A 26,193-nucleotide genomic window follows, 5' to 3' on the forward strand; every position below is an offset into this window, starting at 1 on the left:
AGGAAGCGCACGCTCACATTTTCGGACGACGTTTGAGATGACCAGCACGTAGCACGTGCACAGATAGCTTCTTTGTCGAATGCAAACTTTAGCATTGGAACAACAAAGTGTTAACGTTTTTTTCCTCGATTTTTACATGAGATATTTTAACTCTCCCGACTTCAAAGTAACCTTTTACCAAAGTTAACCCACCTGTTAGCCTAGCATGTGGGGTATGTGTTAGCGCAAAGGGCGAATTTTGAATATTATTGTGAAGGTCGGGGGTAAACATGGGTCGGAAATTCTCAGGTGTCATACCTGTACGAGACACTTTCGCTTGGATCTCTGCCTGGCTTCTCTGCCCCACAGGCACACACCTTTGTATTACCTGTGCTACTACTCCTAGAGGGTTTTTTGATCAACCCGTCGGAACTTGTTGGGGGAAAAATAACTTATGAGCTGCTGAAGTGACTGAATCGTCGAAGAGGACTGTTTATTTATTCCTACACCTGTGACTACAAAGTGAAAGTAAATGTACGACTTCGATTGCGCAGCATAGCTGTGATTTTTCTACCTTTCTCCAATGGGTCTGCCGTATTTCCTGGCTTATTTCAGCTTTACCTTCTTCCTTGGTGAGTTAGTCAATATCCTCATATTTAAGCCAAGAACTTATGAAGCTATAGTACAAACCTCCTCATAGGCAAAAGTATGTGGAGTTAATCATTTATCTCAAGTTGCTATGGGTCAAGAATTCAAAATATCTCATTACAGATTAAAATCACGTCAATAGGAGGCTTATGCATCAAACAGTAGTAATATGATTGCTATTTCCTTTGCTAAAACCTAATTATTCGTAGTATATTAGTAATAGACTAGTAATAGACTCAGGCTATAGGCCTATGTACACATGGTTGCTTTCATTTAAGAACAGAGTACAAAGAAACACAAGCTGATATCAGCCTATCACATGCCTGCTAATATTGATTTACTGTATGTATGAAAATATTTATATAGACTGAACACATCGAGGTAACAACCCAATTATACAGATATACGTGCTGTTTACTTAACAACATCATTCTTTTCCATACTGTGACAATAGCAGGGATGTGCTGTGGTGTTTTGCACTGAAAAAAGTTTCTCATATTTCTCCAGTCAGAACAAAATTTAAAATTTTAAAAGTGTAATCTTAAAATGGCAACTGTACATGGTTTAGCATGGCTGTAATAAGCTTTATCTGTTTTAAGTCAGTCAGTTATGATCACTCCGAAAAAGGGCTATCGATTTATTAGAATTTTTAAATAAGATTAACCTGTAATTATAATTAATTGTGATTTACTGCACCCTACTTATAGCTTTTAAAAATTCTACTGTTTTGCAGTTAAACATGTAACCTGTTTTTATAGGTAAATTTAAGATTTGAACATGAACCTTACCAAAAAAAGGAACTTGTTATGGACTGAAAAGGAAATTAGTGAACCTTAAAAGGTACATTTTAGACATTAAACGGTTCAGATGACTTCTGACACATCCACTGAGCTGTCTGTGAGGGTTTTTGTGAAATCAGACAGTAAGTGGTGGACTTATAGTTAACATCACTGTGGCTGCAGGGAGACAGTGGCCTGGTTTAATCAGCGTTTTTGGAAAGCCATATAGAAACTAATCACAATAAAAAATAAATTAGTGCACTAATTGTGGATCGCAGTTAATTGCAATTAATGGGATTAATCTCAACAGCATTACTTAAAACCCAAGAATATGATTACCTTGAGCCAAGATTATTATGTCAAGCTTTTTGTTTCAGGGTAAAGAAAAAAACTACCCTACTTTATGAAACCTATGTCCCATATTTCCACTGCCACATTGATGTTCATTATGTGCATAAGATATTAGAAACAGATCTTTATATTATCATAAACTATATTATTTTAAGCTAGTCTGAATAATGGCCATAGACATTTTATGTTTGATGCACATAAGATTTATTGTATATCTGTTAGTTTAAGATTTAACACTGTGCAGCAGTAAAAGTATGTAAGTAAGTAAGACTGTTAGCACTAAAGGATAACATTTAAACCAGCAGCTCTTTGTATTTGGCTAGGATTGTGAGCATACATTACTTCAAGCTGCATCTTTTCATACCTCTCATTTCTATTCACAGTTGCTGGACAGACTCCAAAATATGTCCTGAAGGGGAAGGGGGACCACTTGAAGCCAGACATTCCTGGACAGCCCAACTCGATTCTCTGGAAACACAACGGCAACAAAATAGTAGAGTTTGATGGCAGTGAGGAACAGGTGTATGACCCATATAGAAATAGGATCACTCTTAACTGGATCACAGCAGAGCTTGAAATCACCGACCTCAGATATGAAGACAGTGGAGACTATGAACTGGAAGTAGACATTAACAACAAAGTATATAGTTCAGAATCTAAACTGGAGGTCATAGGTAAGTTTTACGCTAAAACATAATAATTATATACAGTCAAACCATCAGCATTAGAACCTGTGTTGCAAAACTGGAGGAAGATTAGATCAGTGTTTCTCAACTGGCCATGCATGGCAAGACTGAACCGTCACACACAACCATGTCAAGAGGATTCGAAGCATTAATATTTGATATGCATGATAAAAATGGATTTTATAGCTTGTGAATTGACTGTTTTTTATGACGGCATTGCTATGAGTAGAGACTGTGCCCTCAATAAAATTTCAGTTGTTTGAGCACCTGCCGACAGTCTTCTATGTACTGTCAAAGCTGGAGTAAGGCTGGTTAGATTGTTTATTATACAGAGACAAGTTAAACATTGATTTCTAGCCCTAGTCAGTGTTGCATTCATTTGTAGGTCATTAATGCAAGGATTATTGTTTTTTCCTAGCTGGAGTGTTTTCTACATAATTTAAGATGTTTCATACTTATGAAAGTATATATTAATTCATTTTTTCATGTATGTTTTCTTTAAGACAAGGTTGCCACACCAACCATATCCTGTAAATTAAACGAAGGCAGCAGCACCGATGGTTCTGAAGTCAAAGCGACGCTGCTGTGCTCTGCAGAGCCCAGACAACCTGAGTCCTTGATGAAGTTTGAGTGGAGATCACAGGGAAAATTACACCCAGGAAGCAAATTACCAATATCTCTGGGAGATACACAAATTGATGAAGACTATATCTGCACAGTGAGCAACCCTGTGAGCAGTGAGAAAGCTACATTCAGAGCAAAGGACTGCTATCACGGTAGGATTTTATGTCAAAAGTACATACACATACATTTAAGCTAAGTGCAATCAGAATATCCAATCCCAAATCCAAAAGATTTGTGGTGCCGTGTAAAAAAGTAAATAAAAACAGAATGCTTGATTCGGAAATTTTACAGGCTCAAATTTTATTCCTGATATAACAAACAACTTATCAGATGTTGAAACAGACATTTTACACCACCACATCTCAAAAAGTAGGGATGGGGCAATAAAAGTCTGGAAAGGAAAGTGGTTCAAATTTTGCAATTAATTAGGTTAACTGGCTGCAAGTCAGTAATATGACTGGGTATAATAGTAGCATTTTAGAGAGGCAGAGTCCCCCAGAAGTACTATCAGGCAGAGGTTTACCAATCTGCAAAAGCTGCATTGAAAAATTGTGAAACAATTTCAGAAAAAGGTTCCTCAATGTAAAATTGTGGGAACTTTGAATATCATCTACAGTACCCAATATCATCAAAAGATTCAGAGAATCTGGAGAAATCTCTGTGCTGATACTTATGATCTTTGGGCCCTCAGGTGGCACTGCATTTAAAACAGGCATGATTCTGTACTGGAAATCACTGCCTGTGCTCAGGAACATTTCCAGAACAACTCAGTTCACCGTTCCATCCACAAATGCAAGTTAAAGCTGTATCAATGCTTAAAAGCAGATAGAGGTTTTGGTGCAACTTATGCTCCAATCCAGACAACATCTCTTTCAATTTAACAAGACAATAGTAGACCACATACGACATCCATCACAACAGCATGGCTTCAAAATGGAAGAGTCCAGGTGTTGAACTGGCCAACCTGTACTCCAAACCTTCCACCAACAGAAAATATTTGGAGCATCATAAAGTGAAAAATCCAGAAAAGAAGAACCAGGACTGATGAGCAGCTGGAGTCCTATATCAGACAAGAACGGGACAGCATTGTTATTCCAAAACTCCTGCAACTGGTCTCCTCACATCCCTAATGTTTACAGACTGTTGTTAAAAGAAGAGGGGATGATAAACATGGCCCTGTCCTTACTTTTTTGAGACCTGTTACTGCCATCAATTTCAAATTGAGCTAATATTTTTCAGAAAATGGAAAAAATATATCAGATACCACATCTGATATGCTGTTTATGTTCTCTTGTGGATAAAATATGGGTTTAGATTTGCAAATCATTGCATTCTTTTTTATTTACATTTTGCACAGCACCACAAATTCTCTTGGATTGAGGTTGTGTTAACCTAAACAACCACGTTACGCTTTTATGATGGTTGTTATGTGGTCTGACTGCAACATGTTTTTTTGTTTCTGTGCAGAAAATAATTTCTCTGTAGCTCTGGGAGTCGGTCTCTTTCTTGCTGTATTATTATTAGGTGCATTGGTGGGCACCGTTCTGTTCTTCAAATGGAAACAAAAAGGTAAAGTAGAAAGAAATCCCACTTTAACCCATGAAACTGATAGAAATATCTTAGGATTTAAAGAGTACTACCTTATATCTGACCTAAAGTGTATTCATGACGTCTAGGTGTATAGAAAGCTGTGTGACAGTTCAGTGCTGATAGTAAGTACTAACTGGGTAAAGATTCTTAATTGATAAAAGACCAGGATGTTTCCATGGCCACCCTCAGTCAAAAGCTACATGCATTGTATTATTGAGCACAAGTCAGATTTTATTAACAACTGAAATCTTGTCCACTGAATAGAACTGTTAATGATGTAATAATGGCTTTATGATGTTAATAAAGTTAACTTTTTGTTCTTGCTCTCATGTTTGCTTCCAGCATGTTTTGCAAAAGGACAGCAGGATGATGTCGAAAATCAGTCACCAGCCAAAGGTATGACACTTTATGTTTTTAGCCTGAGATTTAGAAACGGGTATAAATCTCATAAAACTCCAAACAAATTTGAAATATCCTGTAACTGTAATTCACTGTACAAGAGAGGGAGGAGGAGCATGCACTGAGATTCTTTGCCTCTGTTGAGAACTGGACTACTTTAGAGTGCAATGGGTTGTCGCTCCCATTTTTAAGATGTTTATGAAGCAAATACACAGGAAAGAAATTAACTGATATTTAAAAAAAAAAAAAAAAACTTGTATACACTAGACCACCGAGCTCTCCAAAATATTCATTTTTTTTCTCTACACGTAGTTATTTACATAGAAAATACAAGAAAATAGAAAGATATGAAGTGCCTATTAAAGTTTTCAGCCCCTTGGATGTTTTACCCTTTTATTGGTTTTATAAATCAATCATGGTCAAAATAATTTGGCATAAGTGACTGCATAATATTCACAAAAGTAAAATTGTGCTCCAGGATGATCTAATATTTTGCCACACGCATTTTACCCTCTATCTTAACAAGCCTTCCAGAGAAGGCTGCCAAGGAGTATCCCCCCAGCATGATGCTGCCGCCACCATGCTTCACGGTGGGGATGGTGTGTTTGTGGGGATGTGCAGTGTTTGTTGTTCGCAAACCATAACAGCTTGTCTGATGGCCAACAAGCTTCAGAGTGACCTCATCAGACCAAAGAACTCTTCTACTTGACCACAGAGTCTACCAAATACCTTTTGGTGAACTCTAGTCCAGATTTGATTTTACCTCTTCAACATGTCACTCTCCCATACAGCTTTGACTGGTGAAGAACCCAGGCAAGAGTTGTTGTATGCAGAGTCTCTCCCATCTGAGATAATGAAGCTTGTAACTCCTTCATGGGTGTCTCGGTGGCCTCTCTCACTTAGCTCCTTCTTGAGGATGGCCTGATCTAGGCAAATCTACACATGTGCCACATTCCTCCCATTTCATCATAATGGATATAACTGAGCTTCGGGGGTTGTTTGGTGGCTTTGAACTTTTCTTGTATCCATCCCCTGACTTACATTTTTCAAAAACCTTTTCTCTGAGTTGCTTGTAGTGTTCTTTTATCATCATGGTGTAATGGTAGCCAGGAATCCTGAATAACCAGTGACTGGAACTTGCAGACACAGGTGTCTTTATACTACAATCAGTAGAGGCACATTCACTGCTCTCAGGTGGTCCCCCTTTCACTATTTGTGAGACTACTAGCACCAGTTGGCTGGACCTCTGTTGATTTAGGTCGTCACTTTAAAGAGGGTTAACATTACACAATCACTCATTGTAGCTTACATATTTATACCTAATTGACATTACGTTGTAGAAATCTGTTTTCACTTTGACATTAAATTGTTTTTTTAATACTTTTCTTTGTCAAAATCAAATTAAATTGACCATGATTGATTTAGAAAATCAATAAAAGGGTAAAACATCCAAGGTGGTTAATAGTTTTTATAGGCACTGTATGTAAGGCAACTGTTGCCACCAGATAGAACCCAACATTTTCTGCCAGACTAAAGATGAAATTAACTTTAGAAGTCAACTCAGCAGGCAGGAATGATTTATATCCTGCAATCAGAGATGTAATGAACACCTTTGTACTTTTAACCGCTTGTACAAGTCTCATTTCTCCACCACACATTGTTACCCACGCCAATGAAATCGGCAGGGGGTTATGTAAAGGGTTCCGTATCTTTCTTTCTTTCTTTGTTTCTTTGTTTCTTTGTATGTGTACAAGATAACTCGAGAACGAACAGTCGGATCTTCACCAAACTTTCAGGGAATATTGGGATAGTGACAGGGAAGAATCGATTAGATTTTGGTGATGATCCGCGCGCCCGTTCAGTTTTTCTCGCACTTCGAATTTTGAACACCATAGTAATCAATGGGAGCGTGAGTTCCTCGGTGGCGCTGCTTAGGCGTGGGTCTGCCGCCTCAGACGGCCATTCTAGTTGATACTGTGGATATGTCCAAATAAACTTGGCTCTGATATTATGGAAAAAATCAGGGGTGACCTCTCACTATGTGTCGCTTAAAGTCATGTGTAGTCAAAGCCAAATTACAGGCCAGTTTCATGTCATTTACAAAAAGCTTGAACCTCCTTGTTTTGGATTTTAGTTTAGTTTTTCTTTTTTTCTTAACAAAGCAATGGATGTTTTTAAAATGTAGTCAAGTAAAAAGGCTTCCCCCAAAATATACTTACAGTGCCGTGAAAAAGTACTTTGCCCCTTTCTGATCCCAAATTTTTTTTGCATATTTATCACACTTAAATGTTTGGGATAATCAAACCAATTGTAATATCTCACAAAGACAACCCAAGTAAATACAAAATGCAGTTTCTAAATTATGATTTTACTTATTAAGTGGAAAGAAAATCTAAACCTATCTGGCCCTATGTGAAAAAGTCATTGCCTCCTGAACCTAATAATTGGTTGTGCCACCCTTGGCAGCAATAGCTACAATCAAGCATTTGGGATAACTGGTGATGAGTCTTTTGCATTGCTGTGGAGGAATTTTGGCCCACTCTTCTTTGCATTATTGTTTTAAGTCAGTCATATTGAAGGGTTTTCAAGCATGAACTGCCCGTTTAAGGTCACACCACAGCATCTCAACTGGATTTAAGTCTGGACTTTGACTAACCTGGCACGCCAGATGGATTTGTTTCACACATCCATCTAGAAAACCTTCAATAGACAGCGTTTAGGAAGCTTTAGCTTTGCAGGATGGACTCACCAGTGAGAAACACGGAAACGGGCGTATCCATTGGTTAGACTTTGACTTGGCCATTCCAAAACCTTAATACTGGGGGGGGGGGGGGTTTGAGCCATTCAGAGGTGGACTTGCTGGTACGTTTTGGGTCGTTGCCCTGCTGCATAACCCAAGAGCACTTGAGCTTGAGGGCACAGACTGATTTCTGGACGTTGGCCTTCAGGATTTTCTGGTAGACAGCAGAATTCATTATTCCATCAATCACAGTAAGTGGTCCAGGTCCTGAAGCAGCAAAGCAGCCCCCAATTATCCACAGTTGTAATTGACTCAAAGTTTTATTACATACTCCAATATACAGTGCTTAACAAATTTATTAGATCTCCTGTCATATTTGTCTCGGAGACCATCCAGCATCATGAAGTGCTCTAATGCGGACTCTTTCATTTTCAGTGAGCTCTTGACGGTTTTACCATTTTAAACAGGAATGAGGGATTTTAAACTGAATTCACCCAAATTTGAGCCGGCTCACTGGGCTTCTCTGAGAAGTCAGAAATTAATCAAGCATAACATTCAACCACTAAAACTCATTTTTCTGTTCAGGAATGCAAGTAAATTACTATAATTTGACATATTAATCAGGAAATATTAACGTGTTTTACTATTTTTCATTTTTTTAGTAAATCGGTAAATTTGAAAATTCATGAATAACAATAATAATGATATTTTAGCATTAAATATATCATTTGGATTAAAGAGCTTCTACATATTGGTGTATTAACCATTGCAGAAACATAAAAAATGATGTTGGTAATTACCAGTGCTGTTAATTTAGGGCAGCTGTTGCATAAACCTTACTTTGGTTAGGGTTAGGGTGGTCTAATAAATTTGTTAAGCACTGTATGTGCCATAGTTCTTAGTCAATTTTGAACCATCATAAGTTGTTCCCCACTGACTACAGTTTGCGATTTTAGCGTTTTTTTCTACTATGTTTATCCTGTTAGTCCCAAGAGTCAAAACAAAGCATGGAACATCACTTTCAGTTATTAACAGATTAATCTTAACAATCATAAGAAATCATAAGAAAGTGAAAGCATAAGTTAGAAACTGGAGGAGGATGCAGAAGATGGTTGCTGATAGCTTAGCAGGACTGTACAACAAAGTCCTGTAGCAAAGTGACTGATGTGTGATGAGTCATAGATTAACGTGATATGTCACAATAATATCTGAGTTTTTATTGGCCCAAAGCTGATTTATGTGGGAGTCATTGTTTTAGTATGGTTAGTTTACGGCACTGTGATCCTTATGTGTATTTATTTGATTTTGAATGAAATGGTTTTGAATTACTTTGATAACTTATTAAATAATTCAGGGACCTCCAAGCTGTTGCTCATGGACCCCCAGGGGTCCCCGGCCCCCGGTTTGAGAGCCACTGCTCTAATATACTGTTACATAAAGGATTTATTATCAGGTATCTCTTTTTACTCAATCTTTTCTTGCAACACTTCTTGTTTCTTGTTTCTGCAGAGCCCACTGGTGAAAACCGTCCTCTTCTGAGAAAAAAACCCAACAGAGCTGAAACACTTGCAAGTCATCAGCCACTTGGCCATTTGCCACAAAATCATGAAACAAGCCCTGATAAGTTGACTGCTGGTCAAAAAGGTAACAGTCCCTGAATGTTGATTACAGCTTTTAAAAGTCTACTTTTACATTACTAGCTACTGTATATAACATGATTATCTTTTTCTGTATATCTCAGCAAACCACTGAGCCCATTTGTACTGAAACAAATTAATATAATTTTATTATTAACAATATTAAAGGTAGTTTTTAAAAAAAATATTGTTCTCTATTTTCATTTTGTGAGCTGAAATATACAGAGTTATGTGTTCGTTATGATCTAAAGCAGTGCTTTTAAATTGGTTTAGTATCAGGACCAACCTCTCCCTGTTTAATGAGACATTTTGATCCAAATTGCCAAACATTTTCAACTTCTAAAATGTGGTTAATGTTAAAATTTGCAGTTTTGATCTTTGATGGAACAAAACACATGATTGGAGGAAACGAAAGGATGAACCAGAGCAAATTAAAAAAAAAATGCATACACCTTTTACTCAACTTCCCATGACAACAACCATTTTCTAGAGGAATCTTCAGGAATTAAAGCATTATCATAGGAAAACCAGCACTGAATTCCAAGATGACAAGAAAAATAGGTCTAAATCAGAATAAAATGACCGAAGTCTACACAGGATCACAGCAAAATAGTGTAAAATAAGGATGTGCAGACTCTGCCATACTTTTTTCTAGGCACATATTCACGACCCACTGAAAACAGCTCAGTGACTCACTTTTGGGTCCCGAAATCATCACTTTAGGGCCACTGGTCTAAAAGAATGGGTGTCACAAACTGTAATGAGTAGACACAGTTGAGAGCTGAGCAAGAAAGAAAACTTTGTTTAGTTTTTTAATCATTTCTGATTTTCTCCTTTTTCTCTGCAGCTGGTGAGGACCATCAGCCACCAGGAGCTAAAACAAAACCGATTATTATGACTTAAACATACTGAAAAATGAAGTTTGCTGCTTTCAGTCAAGGCGCAGTTTTGAAAACAGACAAAAATATCCATCATTAGTAAGAAGTTGTAGCTTAATCCTATTTCCATTATCAGAACCACAAAAACAATAAATCCTCTCAGTCTTAGAAGAAAGAACCATGAAATATTTTAAGACTTGTTGATGAGTTCACCAATCATTGAATGTCATCTCAGTGCTACACTAGTAACATGTAAAACTGCTAACAGAACATAGATTTATTTGTCTATTAAGATTTGTCTTCTTTTGTTGTTTACTAAGATTTGTTTTCCCTGACTGCAAACTACAAAAGAAAATATTTTACTGAAACATATTAATGCACTTTTATTATTCTCTGTTGAATTATTAGATTGAAATTCTGTCCTAGGAAGCTATTCCTATGAAGTCCTGATTAGATCAGTACAGATTTAAAGGATGACTGAATGATAAAGTCTTTGTTTCTTTCCCATCTTTTTCTCCTAGAAGCTGATGTTGGTGGGGTGATATCAAAAGGTAACATAACATATAAATTATTATAAATTATTCAGTTAAGGATTGCTGGTTTTGACTGGTCACTCTCTCCAGGGTCAGTCAAAAAGATGGCAAGAGGTTTTGACAATCTGGCAGCCAAAAATGGACAGACTCCACCAGAGAAAAGCCAAGGTAAATTTTGTTTGTTCAAAGCCATTATTATCACACAGCTTTAACTAATACTTATGTCTGTCATCATAATCTGGAGGCCCAGGGGCCACATCAGGCCCCCACAACTTCCCATTTGGCCCCTGGAGGATGATCAAATTCAGAAAATTTGAGAGGGCAAAAATATGGCATGCTATAGTTTACCTTTTTTTCTTGAAGTCTAAAGAAAACCTTCAACCTAGCAGCTGATCAGATAAGAAGCACATTTGCATTTCTGTAATTTAGCATGGTAAGAACATATTTATTATTGTTATCTGGATCAAAGTTGCAGTTTTTTGCAATAATTTTCCTCATAAGGCTCTTTGAGAGTGCAATTTCCCTCCTCTGGGAATCTTCACAGACTTGTTTCCTGCATGTGTTTTTGGCCAATCACATCACAGCATATTAGCATCAAACTCAGTGATAAACATCGAGAGGGCTCCAGTAATATGTAGCTAAAATATCTCAATCTTGTGGCTGGCTGCAGTAAAGGTGATGATAGGGACTGATCTCATTGTTCAAGGCTTAAAGTTCCACAAATTTTGGAAAGAAATGATGTGTACATATATACAATGCTTAACAAATTTATTAGACCACCACCCAAAGTAAGGTTTATGCCACAGCTGCCCTAAATTAACAGCATTGGTAAAAATTGGTAAAACCAAAATCATTTTTTATGTTTCTGCAATGGTTAATACACCAATATGTAGAAGCTCTTTAACCAAAATGATATATTTAATGCTAAAATATAAATATTATTGTTATCCATGAATTTTTAAGTTAACTGATTTACAAAAAAACTGAAAAAATAGTAAAGCACATTATTATTTCTTGATTAATATGTCAAATTATAGTAATTTACTTGCATTCCTGAACAGAAAAATGAGTTTTAGTGGTTGAATGTTATGCCTGATTGATTTCTGACTTCTCAGAGAAGCCCAGTGAGCCGGCTCAAATTTGGGTGAATTCAGTTTGAAATTCCTCATTCCTGTTCAAAATGGTAAAACGTGAAGAACTCACTGAAAATGAAAGAGTCCGCATTAAAGCACTTCATGATGCTGGATGGTCTCTGAGACAAATATGACAGGAGGTCTAATAAATTTGTTAAGCACTGTATTTGTATTTTTTTTTAATTAAAAAAAATGAATTATACAAAAATATAGATTTTAGTTCAGTCTATCTCAATGTCTAGCAAGAAAAAGCTGGTCATTGCGAAAACGGAGCCGATGACACCTGTCTTAAAGCATTTCCTCACCTTTGTTTGTCTTTTTCTGTTTTTCAGATTCAGAAAGTACTAAAGGCGAACACATTGAAGCTGAGCCATCTCTCCAACAGAATCAGTGTCTTCATACTAGTGACAGTGAAGGTGATCAAGAAGAAGACCAGGCCAAAGAATCTACAGAAGCAGAGGTCCAACCTTCTGACCTCTCAGGGTCTGAAACCGAAAATCAACTGAACCTAGCTGGTGGCAAAGAACATGAGAACACAGCATCTGATCAAATACCCATGCCTGAACAGCCAGGTATGACAACTAGACTGTCTGAGCTATATGATGAATAATTAGAGAGAAATACATGAAGATTCAGGCTGATAAACATGAATGTGTCAGTTCTTTCTATTGAACTCTCAGTCACTAAGATTCCTCTTAAAAACTCATGATCAGAATAACTATTGGGTTTGGAAGTCAGTCACTGGTCAGTTATATCTGAGAGAAATCCTTCTGTATGGTGTTACACTTCCTGCTTTGTGAATCAGTATTTAATCAATTAATTTATTTGAACATTCAGGATTTTTGTAAACATGAGAACTAAACATAGCCAACACTGAAACAGATTATAGACTTCACACCACACATTTAGAAGATGAGATCTATAATTATAATGAGCATTTATCTATTTAATTATTACTCTTAGATTTTTTGGGGGGGGGGCTATCAAGTCCAGAAAAGATAAGTACAGATTTGAGGACGACTGAATGATAAAGTCTCTGGTTTTTTTTTTTCGTCTTTCTCTCCTAGAAGCTGATGTTAGTAGGAAGAAGGAAGGTCATGGCAAGGAGGAACTCAATAGCGAACAAGCTACACCAGAAAAAAGCCAAGGTACATTTTGTTTGTTCAAGGACATGGTTATAATGTTAGAGCTCTAACTTAGGTAAAACAAAATATAATTTATTATAAATAATTCAGTTAAGGTTTGCTAATTTTGACGAGTCACTCTCTTCATGGACAGTCAGAAAGATGACAAAACATTATGAAAAAATGGGAGCCAGAAATGGGCAGGCTACACCAGAAAAAGCCATGGGAAATTTTGTTTTTTTCAAGAACACGGTTATAATCTTAGAGTTCTAACTTATGCTTATGTCTGTCGTCTTTATTACAAAAGCAGTAAATCATCACATTTAAGAAACTGTAACAAATAAATAAATGGGTTCAAATATTGATTTATCAGTAAATTTAGTTTGGAATTAAATTTGATCATCTTCCGTCAATCAGCTAAGTCATTGATCAACATATTGTGCCTGACCTCTTTTTTATTGTCATCACAAACCTCTCTAAACTTGAATTCTGCTTCTCTTTAAACATTTGTTTTACTGATATTTTTGTTTCAGATTTGAAAGGTAATGCTGGTGAGCAGGACACTGTAACTCCTCTTTCCTCTCCACCTGGCAAGACGACCTCCTCCAAGGATCAATCAAACACAGAGGAGGAAAACAGACCAAACCAAACTGACTTACCTGAGGAAATACCTGAGCTTGAACAGCCTGATGTGATATCTACTGCTCAACAACAAGGTTTTTGAAACAGCACTGTCTGAGCTAAGTGCAGAATAATGACAGGAAAAGGGTGCTAATAGCCTAGCAGTTATGTCACATGACCCATGTAGGAGGCTGTGTCTCTAAGCAGTGGCTTGAATCTGACTTCTGCATTTTGTTGCAAGTCAGCCCACCGTTTATGTCTCTCTCCTCTTCTTCCTATTAAAGACTTAATTGCTTAGATTGCTTAGTTGAATATATTTTAACATCTTAAAGCATGTCTTCACTTCTGTTTATCTTTTTCTGTGTTTCAGATCCAGAAAGTACTAAAGGTGGACACAAAGACGCTGAGTCATCACACCAACATAATCAGAGTCGTCATACTAGCGACAGTGAAGGTGATCAAGAAGAGCAGGCCAATAATTCTACAGAAGCAAAGACACAACCTTCTGTCCTCTCAGGGTCTGAGCAAGGAAATCCACAAAACCCAGCTGGTGGCACAGGTTCTGAGGACACAGCACCTGATCAAATACCCACTCCTGAACAGCCAGGTTTGACAACTAGACTGTTTGAGCTGCATGATGAATAATTAGAGAGAAATACATGAAGATTCAGGCTGATAAACATGAATGTGTCAGTTCTTTCTATTGAACTCTCAGTCACTAAGATTCCTCTTAAAAACACATGATCAGAATAACTATTGGGTTTGGAAGTCAGTCTTTGATCAGTTATATCTGAGAGAAGTCATTCTGTATGGTGTTACACTTCCTGCTTTGTGAATCAATATTTCATCACTTAATTTATTTGAATGTTCAGGATTTTTGTAAACATGAGAACTAAACACAGCCAACACTGAAACAGATTATAGACTTCACACCACACATTTAGAAGATGAGATCTATAATTATAATGAGCATTTATCTATTTAATTATTACTCTTAGATTTTTTTGGGGGGGCTATCAAGTCCAGAAAAGATAAGTACAGATTTGAGGACGACTGAATGATAAAGTCTCTGGTTTTTTTTTTTCGTCTTTCTCTCCTAGAAGCTGATGTTAGTAGGAAGAAGGAAGGTCATGGCAAGGAGGAACTCAATAGCGAACAAGCTACACCAGAAAAAAGCCAAGGTACATTTTGTTTGTTCAAGGACATGGTTATAATGTTAGAGCTCTAACTTAGGTAAAACAAAATATAATTTATTATAAATAATTCAGTTAAGGTTTGCTAATTTTGACGAGTCACTCTCTTCATGGACAGTCAGAAAGATGACAAAACATTATGAAAAAATGGGAGCCAGAAATGGGCAGGCTACACCAGAAAAAGCCATGGGAAAATTTTGTTTTTTTCAAGAACATGGTTATAATCTTAGAGTTCTAACTTATGCTTATGTCTGTCATCTTTATTACAAAAGCAGTAAATCATCACATTTAAGAAACTGTAACAAATAAATAAATGGGTTCAAATATTGATTTATCAGTAAATTTAGTTTGGAATTAAATTTGATCATCTTCCGTCAATCAGCTAAGTCATTGATCAACATATTGTGCCTGACCTCTTTTTTATTGTCATCACAAACCTCTCTAAACTTGAATTCTGCTTCTCTTTAAACATTTGTTTTACTGATATTTTTGTTTCAGATTTGAAAGGTAATGCTGGTGAGCAGGACACTGTAACTCCTCTTTCCTCTCCACCTGGCAAGACGACCTCCTCCAAGGATCAATCAAACACAGAGGAGGAAAACAGACCAAACCAAACTGACTTACCTGAGGAAATACCTGAGCTTGCACAGCCTGATGTGATATCTACTGCTCAACAACAAGGTTTTTGAAACAGCACTGTCTGAGCTAAGTGCAGAATAATGACAGGAAAAGGGTGCTAATAGCCTAGCAGTTATGTCACATGACCCATGTAGGAGGCTGTGTCTCTAAGCAGTGGCTTGAATCTGACTTCTGCATTTTGTTGCATGTCAGCCCACCGTTTATGTCTCTCTCCTCTTCTTCCTATTAAAGACTTAATTGCTTAGATTGCTTAGTTGAATATATTTTAACATCTTAAAGCATGTCTTCACTTCTGTTTATCTTTTTCTGTGTTTCAGATCCAGAAAGTACTAAAGGTGGACACAAAGACGCTGAGTCATCACACCAACATAATCAGAGTCGTCATACTAGCGACAGTGAAGGTGATCAAGAAGAGCAGGCCAATAATTCTACAGAAGCAAAGACACAACCTTCTGTCCTCTCAGGGTCTGAGCAAGGAAATCCACAAAACCCAGCTGGTGGCACAGGTTCTGAGGACACAGCACCTGATCAAATACCCACTCCTGAACAGCCAGGTTTGACAACTAGACTGTTTGAGCTGCATGATGAATAATTAGAAAGAAATACATGAAGATTCAGGCTGATAAACATGAATGTGTCAGTTCTTTCTATTGAACTCTCAGTCACTAAGATTCCTCTTAAAAACACATGATCAGAATAACTATTGGGTTTGGAAGTCAGTCTTTGATCAGTTATATCTGAGAGAAGTCATTCTGTATGGTGTTACACTTCCTGCTTTGTGAATCAATATTTCATCACTTAATTTATTTGAATGTTCAGGATTTTTGTAAACATGAGAACTAAACACAGCCAACACTGAAACAGATTATAGACTTCACACCACACATTTAGAAGATGAGATCTATAATTATAATGAGCATTTATCTATTTAATTATTACTCTTAGATTTTTTGGGGCTATCAAGTCCAGAAAAGATAAGTACAGATTTGAGGACGACTGAATGATAAAGTCTCTGGTTTTTTTCGTCTTTCTCTCCTAGAAGCTGATGTTAGTAGGAAGAGGGAAGGTCATGGCAAGGAGGAACTCAATAGCGAACAAGCTACACCAGAAAAAAGCCAAGGTACATTTTGTTTGTTCAAGGACATGGTTATAATGTTAGAGCTCTAACTTAGGTAAAACAAAATATAATTTATTATAAATAATTCAGTTAAGTTTGCTTATTTTGACGAGTCTCTCTCTTCATTGACAGTCAGAAAGATGACAAAACATTATGAAAAAATGGGAGCCAGAAATGGGCAGGCTACACCAGAAAAAGCCATGGGAAAATTTTGTTTTTTTCAAGAACATGGTTATAATCTTAGAGTTCTAACTTATGCTTATGTCTGTCATCTTTATTACAAAAGCAGTAAATCATCACATTTAAGAAACTGTAACAAATAAATAAATGGGTTCAAATATTGATTTATCAGTAAATTTAGTTTGGAATTAAATTTGATCATCTTCCGTCAATCAGCTAAGTCACTGATCAACATATTGTGCCTGACCTCTTTTTATTGTCATCACAAACCTCTCTAAACTTGAATTCTGCTTCTCTTTAAACATTTGTTTTACTGATATTTTTGTTTCAGATTTGAAAGGTAATGCTGGTGAGCAGGACACTGTAACTCCTCTTTCCTCTCCACCTGGCAAGACGACCTCTCCAACGATCAATCAAACACAGAGGAGGAAAACAGACCAAACCAAACTGACTTACCTGAGGAAATACCTGAGCTTGCACAGCCTGATGTGATATCTACTGCTCAACAACAAGGTTTTTGAAACAGCACTGTCTGAGCTAAGTGCAGAATAATGACAGGAAAAGGGTGCTAATAGCCTAGCAGTTATGTCACATGACCCATGTAGGAGGCTGTGTCTCTAAGCAGTGGCTTGAATCTGACTTCTGCATTTTGTTGCAAGTCAGCCCACCGTTTATGTCTCTCTCCTCTTCTTCCTATTAAAGACTTAATTGCTTAGATTGCTTAGTTGAATATATTTTAACATCTTAAAGCATGTCTTCACTTCTGTTTATCTTTTTCTGTGTTTCAGATCCAGAAAGTACTAAAGGTGAACACAAAGACGCTGAGTCATCACACCAACATAATCAGAGTCGTCATACTAGCGACAGTGAAGGTGATCAAGAAGAGCAGGCCAATAATTCTACAGAAGCAAAGACACAACCTTCTGTCCTCTCAGGGTCTGAGCAAGGAAATCCACAAAACCCAGCTGGTGGCACAGGTTCTGAGGACACAGCACCTGATCAAATACCCACTCCTGAACAGCCAGGTTTGACAAGTAGACTGTTTGAGCTGCATGATGAATAATTAGAAAGAAATACATGAAGATTCAGGCTGATAAACATGAATGTGTCAGTTCTTTCTATTGAACTCTCAGTCACTAAGATTCCTCTTAAAAACACATGATCAGAATAACTATTGGGTTTGGAAGTCAGTCTTTGATCAGTTATATCTGAGAGAAGTCATTCTGTATGGTGTTACACTTCCTGCTTTGTGAATCAATATTTCATCACTTAATTTATTTGAATGTTCAGGATTTTTGTAAACATGAGAACTAAACACAGCCAACACTGAAACAGATTATAGACTTCACACCACACATTTAGAAGATGAGATCTATAATTATAATGAGCATTTATCTATTTAATTATTACTCTTAGATTTTTTGGGGGGGGGGGGCTATCAAGTCCAGAAAAGATAAGTACAGATTTGAGGACGACTGAATGATAAAGTCTCTGGTTTTTTTTTTTCGTCTTTCTCTCCTAGAAGCTGATGTTAGTAGGAAGAGGGAAGGTCATGGCAAGGAGGAACTCAATAGCGAACAAGCTACACCAGAAAAAAGCCAAGGTACATTTTGTTTGTTCAAGGACATGGTTATAATGTTAGAGCTCTAACTTAGGTAAAACAAAATATAATTTATTATAAATAATTCAGTTAAGGTTTGCTAATTTTGACGAGTCACTCTCTTCATGGACAGTCAGAAAGATGACAAAACATTATGAAAAAATGGGAGCCAGAAATGGGCAGGCTACACCAGAAAAAGCCATGGGAAAATTTTGTTTTTTTCAAGAACATGGTTATAATCTTAGAGTTCTAACTTATGCTTATGTCTGTCATCTTTATTACAAAAGCAGTAAATCATCACATTTAAGAAACTGTAACAAATAAATAAATGGGTTCAAATATTGATTTATCAGTAAATTTAGTTTGGAATTAAATTTGATCATCTTCCGTCAATCAGCTAAGTCATTGATCAACATATTGTGCCTGACCTCTTTTTTATTGTCATCACAAACCTCTCTAAACTTGAATTCTGCTTCTCTTTAAACATTTGTTTTACTGATATTTTTGTTTCAGATTTGAAAGGTAATGCTGGTGAGCAGGACACTGTAACTCCTCTTTCCTCTCCACCTGGCAAGACGACCTCCTCCAAGGATCAATCAAACACAGAGGAGGAAAACAGACCAAACCAAACTGACTTACCTGAGGAAATACCTGAGCTTGCACAGCCTGATGTGATATCTACTGCTCAACAACAAGGTTTTTGAAACAGCACTGTCTGAGCTAAGTGCAGAATAATGACAGGAAAAGGGTGCTAATAGCCTAGCAGTTATGTCACATGACCCATGTAGGAGGCTGTGTCTCTAAGCAGTGGCTTGAATCTGACTTCTGCATTTTGTTGCAAGTCAGCCCACCGTTTATGTCTCTCTCCTCTTCTTCCTATTAAAGACTTAATTGCTTAGATTGCTTAGTTGAATATATTTTAACATCTTAAAGCATGTCTTCACTTCTGTTTATCTTTTTCTGTGTTTCAGATCCAGAAAGTACTAAAGGTGAACACAAAGACGCTGAGTCATCACACCAACATAATCAGAGCCGTCATACTAGCGACAGTGAAGGTGATCAAGAAGAGCAGGCCAATAATTCTACAGAAGCAAAGACACAACCTTCTGTCCTCTCAGGGTCTGAGCAAGGAAATCCACAAAACCCAGCTGGTGGCACAGGTTCTGAGGACACAGCACCTGATCAAATACCCACTCCTGAACAGCCAGGTTTGACAAGTAGACTGTTTGAGCTACATGATGAATAATTAGAGAGAAATACATGAAAATTTAGGCTGATTAAAATGTATTTGCCAGCTGAAAGGTGCCAGAGGCTGCACTTTGCTTCAAGTCAGTCTCTTAGCATTTATTTTAGCTGGACAGAAATATTAAGTAGGGATGCACAGTATTTTTAAAACGTAAGTCTGCACATGACCATTCTTGAATGTGCACATCTGTGTCTATCCATACTTTAACCACCTTCAGGTACAGTGGGGGTCCCTGGTCTCTAGCACCTTTATTTTGGGGGTCCTGAGCTGAAAAATTTGAGAACCCCTGTGATAAATGATATGTAATCTAAATACTAAGCCCTTACAGCAAGCTAATAAGCGCTACATTTTTACAGAGTTTTTTTCACTTTTATTAGTCTCAGTACTAACATTTTTATTTTTTCAGAGTTATTTCTATCAAGTGTAGGGTAGATTATTGCAGATTAAAAGGATGACGAATGATAAAGTTCCAGTTTCTTTTCCTATTTCCTCCTGAGAAGCTGTTGTCTGTGGGAAGCTACCAGAAAGGAACACAAAATATTATTTACTATAACTTGAACAGTGCATGTGTCCTGGGAAAGTACCAAAAATGGCAGAAAATTATGATAAAGAGTTAATCAATAGTGGACAAGCTTTATCAGAAAAAAACAAGGTAAATTTTGTTTGTTTAATAAACGTGATTATTATCTTGCAGCCCTAATTAAATCTTATGTCATCAAATCCTAAAATTTGAGAAACTTAAACAAGCAAATGAATGACTGTAGATATTCATTTTTCAATTACTTCAATCTAAATTGAACATGATTTTATCTGTTAAAATCAAGTTGATCATTTTTGACCAATCAGCTCAATCAATGCCTTCTCTTGATAATCATCATTAACAGTTCTACACTGGATGTATTTAAAAATACTGCCACATTTAAAATATTATATGATATTATATTATATTATATTATATTATATTATATTATCAATATTCAAATATTTTTAAATCTTTTTTAGCTTTGAAAGGTAGTACAGGTGAGCAGGAAACTGCATCTCCTGTTTCCTCTCCTTGTGGCAAGGCAACCTTTTTCAACAACCAAAGTCCTCACAGTAACATCAACAAAGGTGATGTTGAAGGAAATGAGCCCAACAAGGTCCAACATTCTGACCATTTAAACAAAAAAGGGACAAAATGAACCAGACAAAGCTGAACAAAAAGGTCTGGAAACTAAAATGCCTGAGCTGGATGCAGAATTTTAGAGAAAAATCACAATAATTCTGGCTGATGTGTCATTCCAATTTTGTTTCCATAACTATGAAAATGCTGCTAAATTTTCAGATAATTATCATGTTTAGCAAAAACTTTTTTAACTAGTTGTGCCTATTGATAAAGTATTTTTGGCTTTTTGCAGTTTAATGCTATTTGAATTTTTTTAAAGAAAACACCTGGAGATACAGCATTTTGTTTTTCAAGGGAGTTGTAACAGCACCTTATTTACAAGCCATGAACTATTCTCTGCAAAACTATACAGTGAAAATGTGCTTTTCGAAATGTTCTATTTTGACCTTAAGAGCTACCGTATCAGTTCAAATGGAAATATGTAGACTGATTTTAATGTATTGCAATTGGAGCTTCCATGTTTCTCTCAGAATGACCTCTTATGACTTGGGTGATCCTCTGACTTACAGGAGCTGATCAACATGGGGGTTGAGACCACATTGGGGGTCATAAAACACTTAGGTGTGGTCACCAGATGCCTCCCAATAAACAAAATAATTTTTCAATGATTTCAAATGGTTTACTTTTACCCATTTTTATAAAAAAGAAATAGGCCTGTCAAGAAGAATCGAGTTAATTGCAATTAATCAAGGTAATATTTATTGTCCCTTTCAACACACTTTGGTTAAGCCATGTCAGTGTCTCCCCACCACTACAGTTTTGTGAATTATGTCCACCATTGCTCAGTGGACTAGTCAGAAGTCATCTGAACCATGTACTATCAAACATTTACTCTTTATTGTCTCCTCATATGCTTTTCAATCCATAACATATCCCTTTTTCCATACTTAAGTTCATGTCATAATCTTCTATCTACCTGTCAAAGCAGGGCTATACCCAAACAGGATACATTTGATTAAAAGGGTGCAATTAATCACAATTAACTACAGAAATTCTAAGATAATCATGTTCAAAATTTTTAGCTGAAAAGTTTGAGAATAATTTTTTCATCATTTTAATTTTTTTTTTTTTTTTCTTTTTTTGCTGGAACAGATTTTATTCATGTTCATTATTCTCAGTGCTGACATTTTTGTTTAAATTCTCTTCTCAGTTTTCATTTTCCATGCTATTTTCTATGAAATCCAGATTAGATTAGTACAGATTAAAAGGATGACTGAATGATAAAGTCTCTGTTTCATGTCCTATTTTTCTTGAGAAGCTGCTGTCTGTGAGATACCACCAGAAGGAAACACAAAATATTATTTACTATAACTTATTCAATATAGTTTTACTGGTTTCGACTTTTCAATCTCTGCTTTCTCCACTCATTCCTCTGTCTACTCTCAATAAAGGAAAAAAATAATAAAATAATAATAATAGAAAAAAAACTAAAATGTGTCTTGGAAAACTGGAGGAGGAGATAGTTTTCTTACTTTTGTTGTAAACTTTTCTAGCTTGAAATACTCCAAAAAGGATGATTTTAAAGCAGGACTGCCTCTGAACAGTTTAAACCTTTTCTAATCATGAGAAAACAGGAGCAATTTTTTTTTTTTTTTTTTTTTTTTTAAACAGCACCTCTCTTTCTTCCGTTGTAGAGCCAGAAAAGAACCGAAGAGAGGGTGAGGAAACACCTGTTCCAGCAACAGAAACAGAACTTCATGACAATTAGCAAAAGCCCCCCCTGACTGATGGCTCTGCAGATTTGGACCTTAAAGACACTGATGGTAAACAACAGGAAGAATAACTACGGCGGAAACTGCACTGACAACCGTCAGCGGATCCAATCAAGCAGGTCTACAGAGCAACAGTGAATCTGACGAGTCTATCAGAGAGAATTCGTCCGAGGTTCCTGATCCAGAAAATTCAGATACAACACAACAAGAGCAACTTTCCAATGGGCCAGAGAACGACTCAAACATAAAAGAAACTAACTCACAAAACACAGTGGAACCAGTTTCAGGTGAAGTTAAGCAGGGCTTATATGGGAGTGAGGTGTAGTCAGACAGCAGCCCACAGAGGCAGATGAAGAAGAGGATAAAGGAAAGAGATATATGTGATAAGGCAGTCAGCCATGATAGTCAGTGAGGACAAAGAATGAGGCAAGGAAAATAAAGGCAGTGTTGTCGAATAAGCTTTGTCAATAAACTAAAACTGAAAATAGATCACTTACAGACAGCAGAAAGCAAAAGCAAAAATGTATGACCTTAACTTACTAACGCTGTCTGTTTGTTTATAATACAAAACAGGCATCAGCCTATATATAGTAAAAACACAAACATCTTTTTGTAGAAAGAAATGGCTACCACGCCAGCAGTTAGATGAAACCAACTGCTGTATAAATATTTGATTAAATAAGAATCAAAATTTTGTTTCTTTATCTGGTTAAGAGCCAGGCAAAAATATTATTACATAAGATATGCCTCTTTATGGCATACAAAAACAAACGAGTCATGATATACTCATTTGTAAGGTATTTGAAATAAAATTAATAAATTAAAAAAATAAAAATCAATGGCAAAGATTTACAAAGAGAGTACAGTCTTTTTGCTGCTTTGTCCATATCGGGGCACCAAAATCAACACCAGCTGAAAGATCACAGGAGCTTTTAACTAGTCGTTCTTTTTACTGAAAATATACCAAGTACCCTTGTTTAGGATGTTTTTGATGGTATTCATGACACGTGTTAGTAATGCTGGAGTTCTAACATTCCTTTTTTTATTTGTTGTCTTTTTTAAGCTTTTGATACACGACTAATATTTTGGATGTCATGCTAGTATTTTTTAAGATCACATTTACATGTGCGAGAACAAGGAGAACAAAAACACTAAAATATTAGGAAGAATTTCACAAAAAAAAAAATTTCTGGAGTGATATGCCCATTATAAGCAAAGCAAGACAACTAGCTTCTGTGTTAAGATTAAACAACAGATTGTTCAAATTAGATGTAAATATAAAACTGAGAGGTTTTACTGAAGGTGCTTTAACAAAGTTAAATAGTTTGAAGCTAAATAATCGCTGTCTTTATAAAGAATGTACTTTTTTAGATATTTTAATCCACAAATGCAGAGCTTCTATATTTTTGGGTGATTGTAGCCTGTTTACACTAATTAACTGCCATGATTGTATTTGAAGTTTTTTGGAGCTCAGGGTTAGTTTCCTCTTGTTTTTGTGCTTTAATGTATTAGTTTTGGTGCTATAGTGAATAGTATGTCATTGCACTGATTATTAAAAGCTGTGTTATACATTTAGATTGAGTTGTCTCTCTTTGTCTTTGAAAAATAACACTCATTATAGAGATACACTGATTTTAAAAACAGTGCCAGTGGTGATACTGATGTTTAAAATAACAATTTAGCTGATGGCTAATATGGCATCCACTGTTTTAAGAAATACTTCAACATCACTGACACCTTCTCTTAGCCAGGGTTATTAGGCCTATAGCTAACTAACACTATTGAAATAAGTTAAACAAAAATGTAAAAATCCTATTAGTTAAATGAAACTAAAATAAAAACAAGGCTTTACAAAAAATTAAAACAAACTTTATTGTGTTTACAGAAGTACAACATAAACAGAGTTACTGTGGATACTTAAAAAGTCTTGATTTTTACAGTGAGAGATCAGAGAAGCTTTCAGTGTTAGAGAGGCATTAGTGAAATAATTTAAGAAAAGAAGGAATGTCTTCACACAGACAGACTCATATGCCCCTTTTTATTGATTTAACTAAGGTGTTTGACACTGTAGACTACAGTTGACTGATAAATGTGATTCATCCCATTCGCACATCAAACCAAGCAGCATCATGGTTTGCCAAATGTTTGATTGGCAATGTGTTCAGATGGTTGCATCCACCTCTTCTTCTCTGGAGGTCCTAAAGGTGTGCCTTAAGATTCAGACTAAGGACCTATTTCATTCTCCATTATGTCAACAATCTCTGTGATAACTACTTAAATGCCTCATTTTAAGCAGATGATGCCATTATTTTGCAGGCCGCTTTAAGTGTTGTTAAGTCTTGTCTGCAGAAACTACATTTGGTCTTAAATGGTCATAAAACAAAACGCATATTTCAAATAACTACACAAGGCTGATCAATTGAGCTTGTCTCAAAACTATAAATATCTGTGTTTTCTTAGTGATCTCAGCAATACTTAGGTTTTTAGAGGGCATTTTATAGGTGACCTTAGGTCTAAATGGATTAAATGGCTAAATAAACAAAAAAAGAAACAATGGAGACCAAGAAGATGGCAGGTAAGGTGTACAATGTGCCACACTACAAATCTAGTGACAGTGCATCAGGGTTTTTTAAATTGTTATACAGCATTTTAACCTTATCTATTTTCCACCAAAAATGCTTGTAATCGGCCTGTTGCTAGGAGTTTATGATTTGCTAAATATATTCCCTTGTCCTGTAGATTCATTCATCATTTCATCAATGGCCAATCTGAGATAACTCGACTTTTATCAAATGAACGTTGACTTTAAAAATTCTCAAGTCGTGCAACCACTACATCAAATACAACCTCAGCAGGGCTCACTATACAACAGGCCACATGCAAACAGCTGCATATTTCAGCCTAATCAGGTTTTAAATAACGAACAAGTCTTAAATTAAACAATTCTACAAAACTACTGGTTGTGTTGATGACATTTGAAAATAAAATTGTGAAGGACTCCTTTCACATTCTCATGTACAGCAACCCTCAACATCTGGCATCGATACCAAATTTGGTGACCGTTAACGGTTATATCCAAGCTTCCGGTAAAGTTTCAAAATAAAACGCGCAGAAATATAGTCAGTGAGTGAACTGGAAAAAAAGTTGTTTAAATTGAAAGAAGGGTATGTCTTAAAAAAAACCTTTAATACAAACTGGGGTTCTCTCATCTGATAATATCAATAGTCAAACTAGGAAACGCACGCACACATATTCAGACGTTTTAGCTGGCTTGCACGTAGCATGTGCAGAGATAGCCTGTTCTCCGAATGCAGACCTTACCATGATAACACAGCGTTAAGGTTTTTTTCCTCATTTTTTTAACGAGATATTTTAGGTTTCCTGGCTTCAAAGTAATCTTTAAGCAAAGTTATCATACCCGTTAGCCTAGCATGTTGGCTATGCACCAGAACAACGGGCGAATTTTCAATATCGTTGAAGGTCGGGGGTAGACAGGGGCCGGAAATTCTCAGGTGTCATACCTGGACAAGACACTTTCGCTTGGACCTTTGCCTAGTTTCTTTGCCCCACAGGCACACACCTTTGTCTTACCTGCGCTTCTACTCCTAGAGGGTTTTTT

The 26,193-nt window shown here is 36.4% G+C and overlaps 1 protein-coding gene across 1 annotated transcript; it reads left to right on the forward strand.

Annotated features, from left to right (window-relative positions):
* The first annotated feature begins 328 nt into the window (after positions 1-328).
* On the forward strand, positions 329-17,343 carry LOC121522227 (serine/arginine repetitive matrix protein 2-like). The gene is made up of 17 exons (XM_041806379.1): positions 329-611; positions 2,141-2,431; positions 2,947-3,219; positions 4,535-4,636; positions 5,000-5,053; positions 9,306-9,440; positions 10,833-10,862; positions 10,935-11,012; positions 12,310-12,549; positions 13,045-13,125; positions 13,635-13,817; positions 14,093-14,329; positions 14,823-14,903; positions 15,414-15,596; positions 15,872-16,108; positions 16,594-16,674; positions 17,183-17,343. Exons 1-17 carry the CDS (start codon positions 563-565, stop codon positions 17,341-17,343), a joined length of 2,496 nt encoding a protein of 831 aa, XP_041662313.1. The 5' UTR covers positions 329-562.
* Positions 17,344-26,193: the final 8,850 nt, after the last annotated feature.

This window comes from Cheilinus undulatus, linkage group 15, assembly GCF_018320785.1.
Source record: "Cheilinus undulatus linkage group 15, ASM1832078v1, whole genome shotgun sequence".
Lineage (NCBI taxonomy): Eukaryota > Metazoa > Chordata > Actinopteri > Labriformes > Labridae > Cheilinus > Cheilinus undulatus.

Coding starts and splice junctions, on each gene's coding strand:
- LOC121522227 (XM_041806379.1), top strand. CDS start 563: ATGGGTCTGCCGTATTTCCTGGCTTATTTCAGCTTTACCTTCTTCCTT. Junction 5,054..9,305: donor AAATCAGTCACCAGCCAAAG/GTATGACACTTT, acceptor TTGTTTCTGCAG/AGCCCACTGGTGAAAACCGT. Junction 15,597..15,871: donor ATCTACTGCTCAACAACAAG/GTTTTTGAAACA, acceptor TCTGTGTTTCAG/ATCCAGAAAGTACTAAAGGT.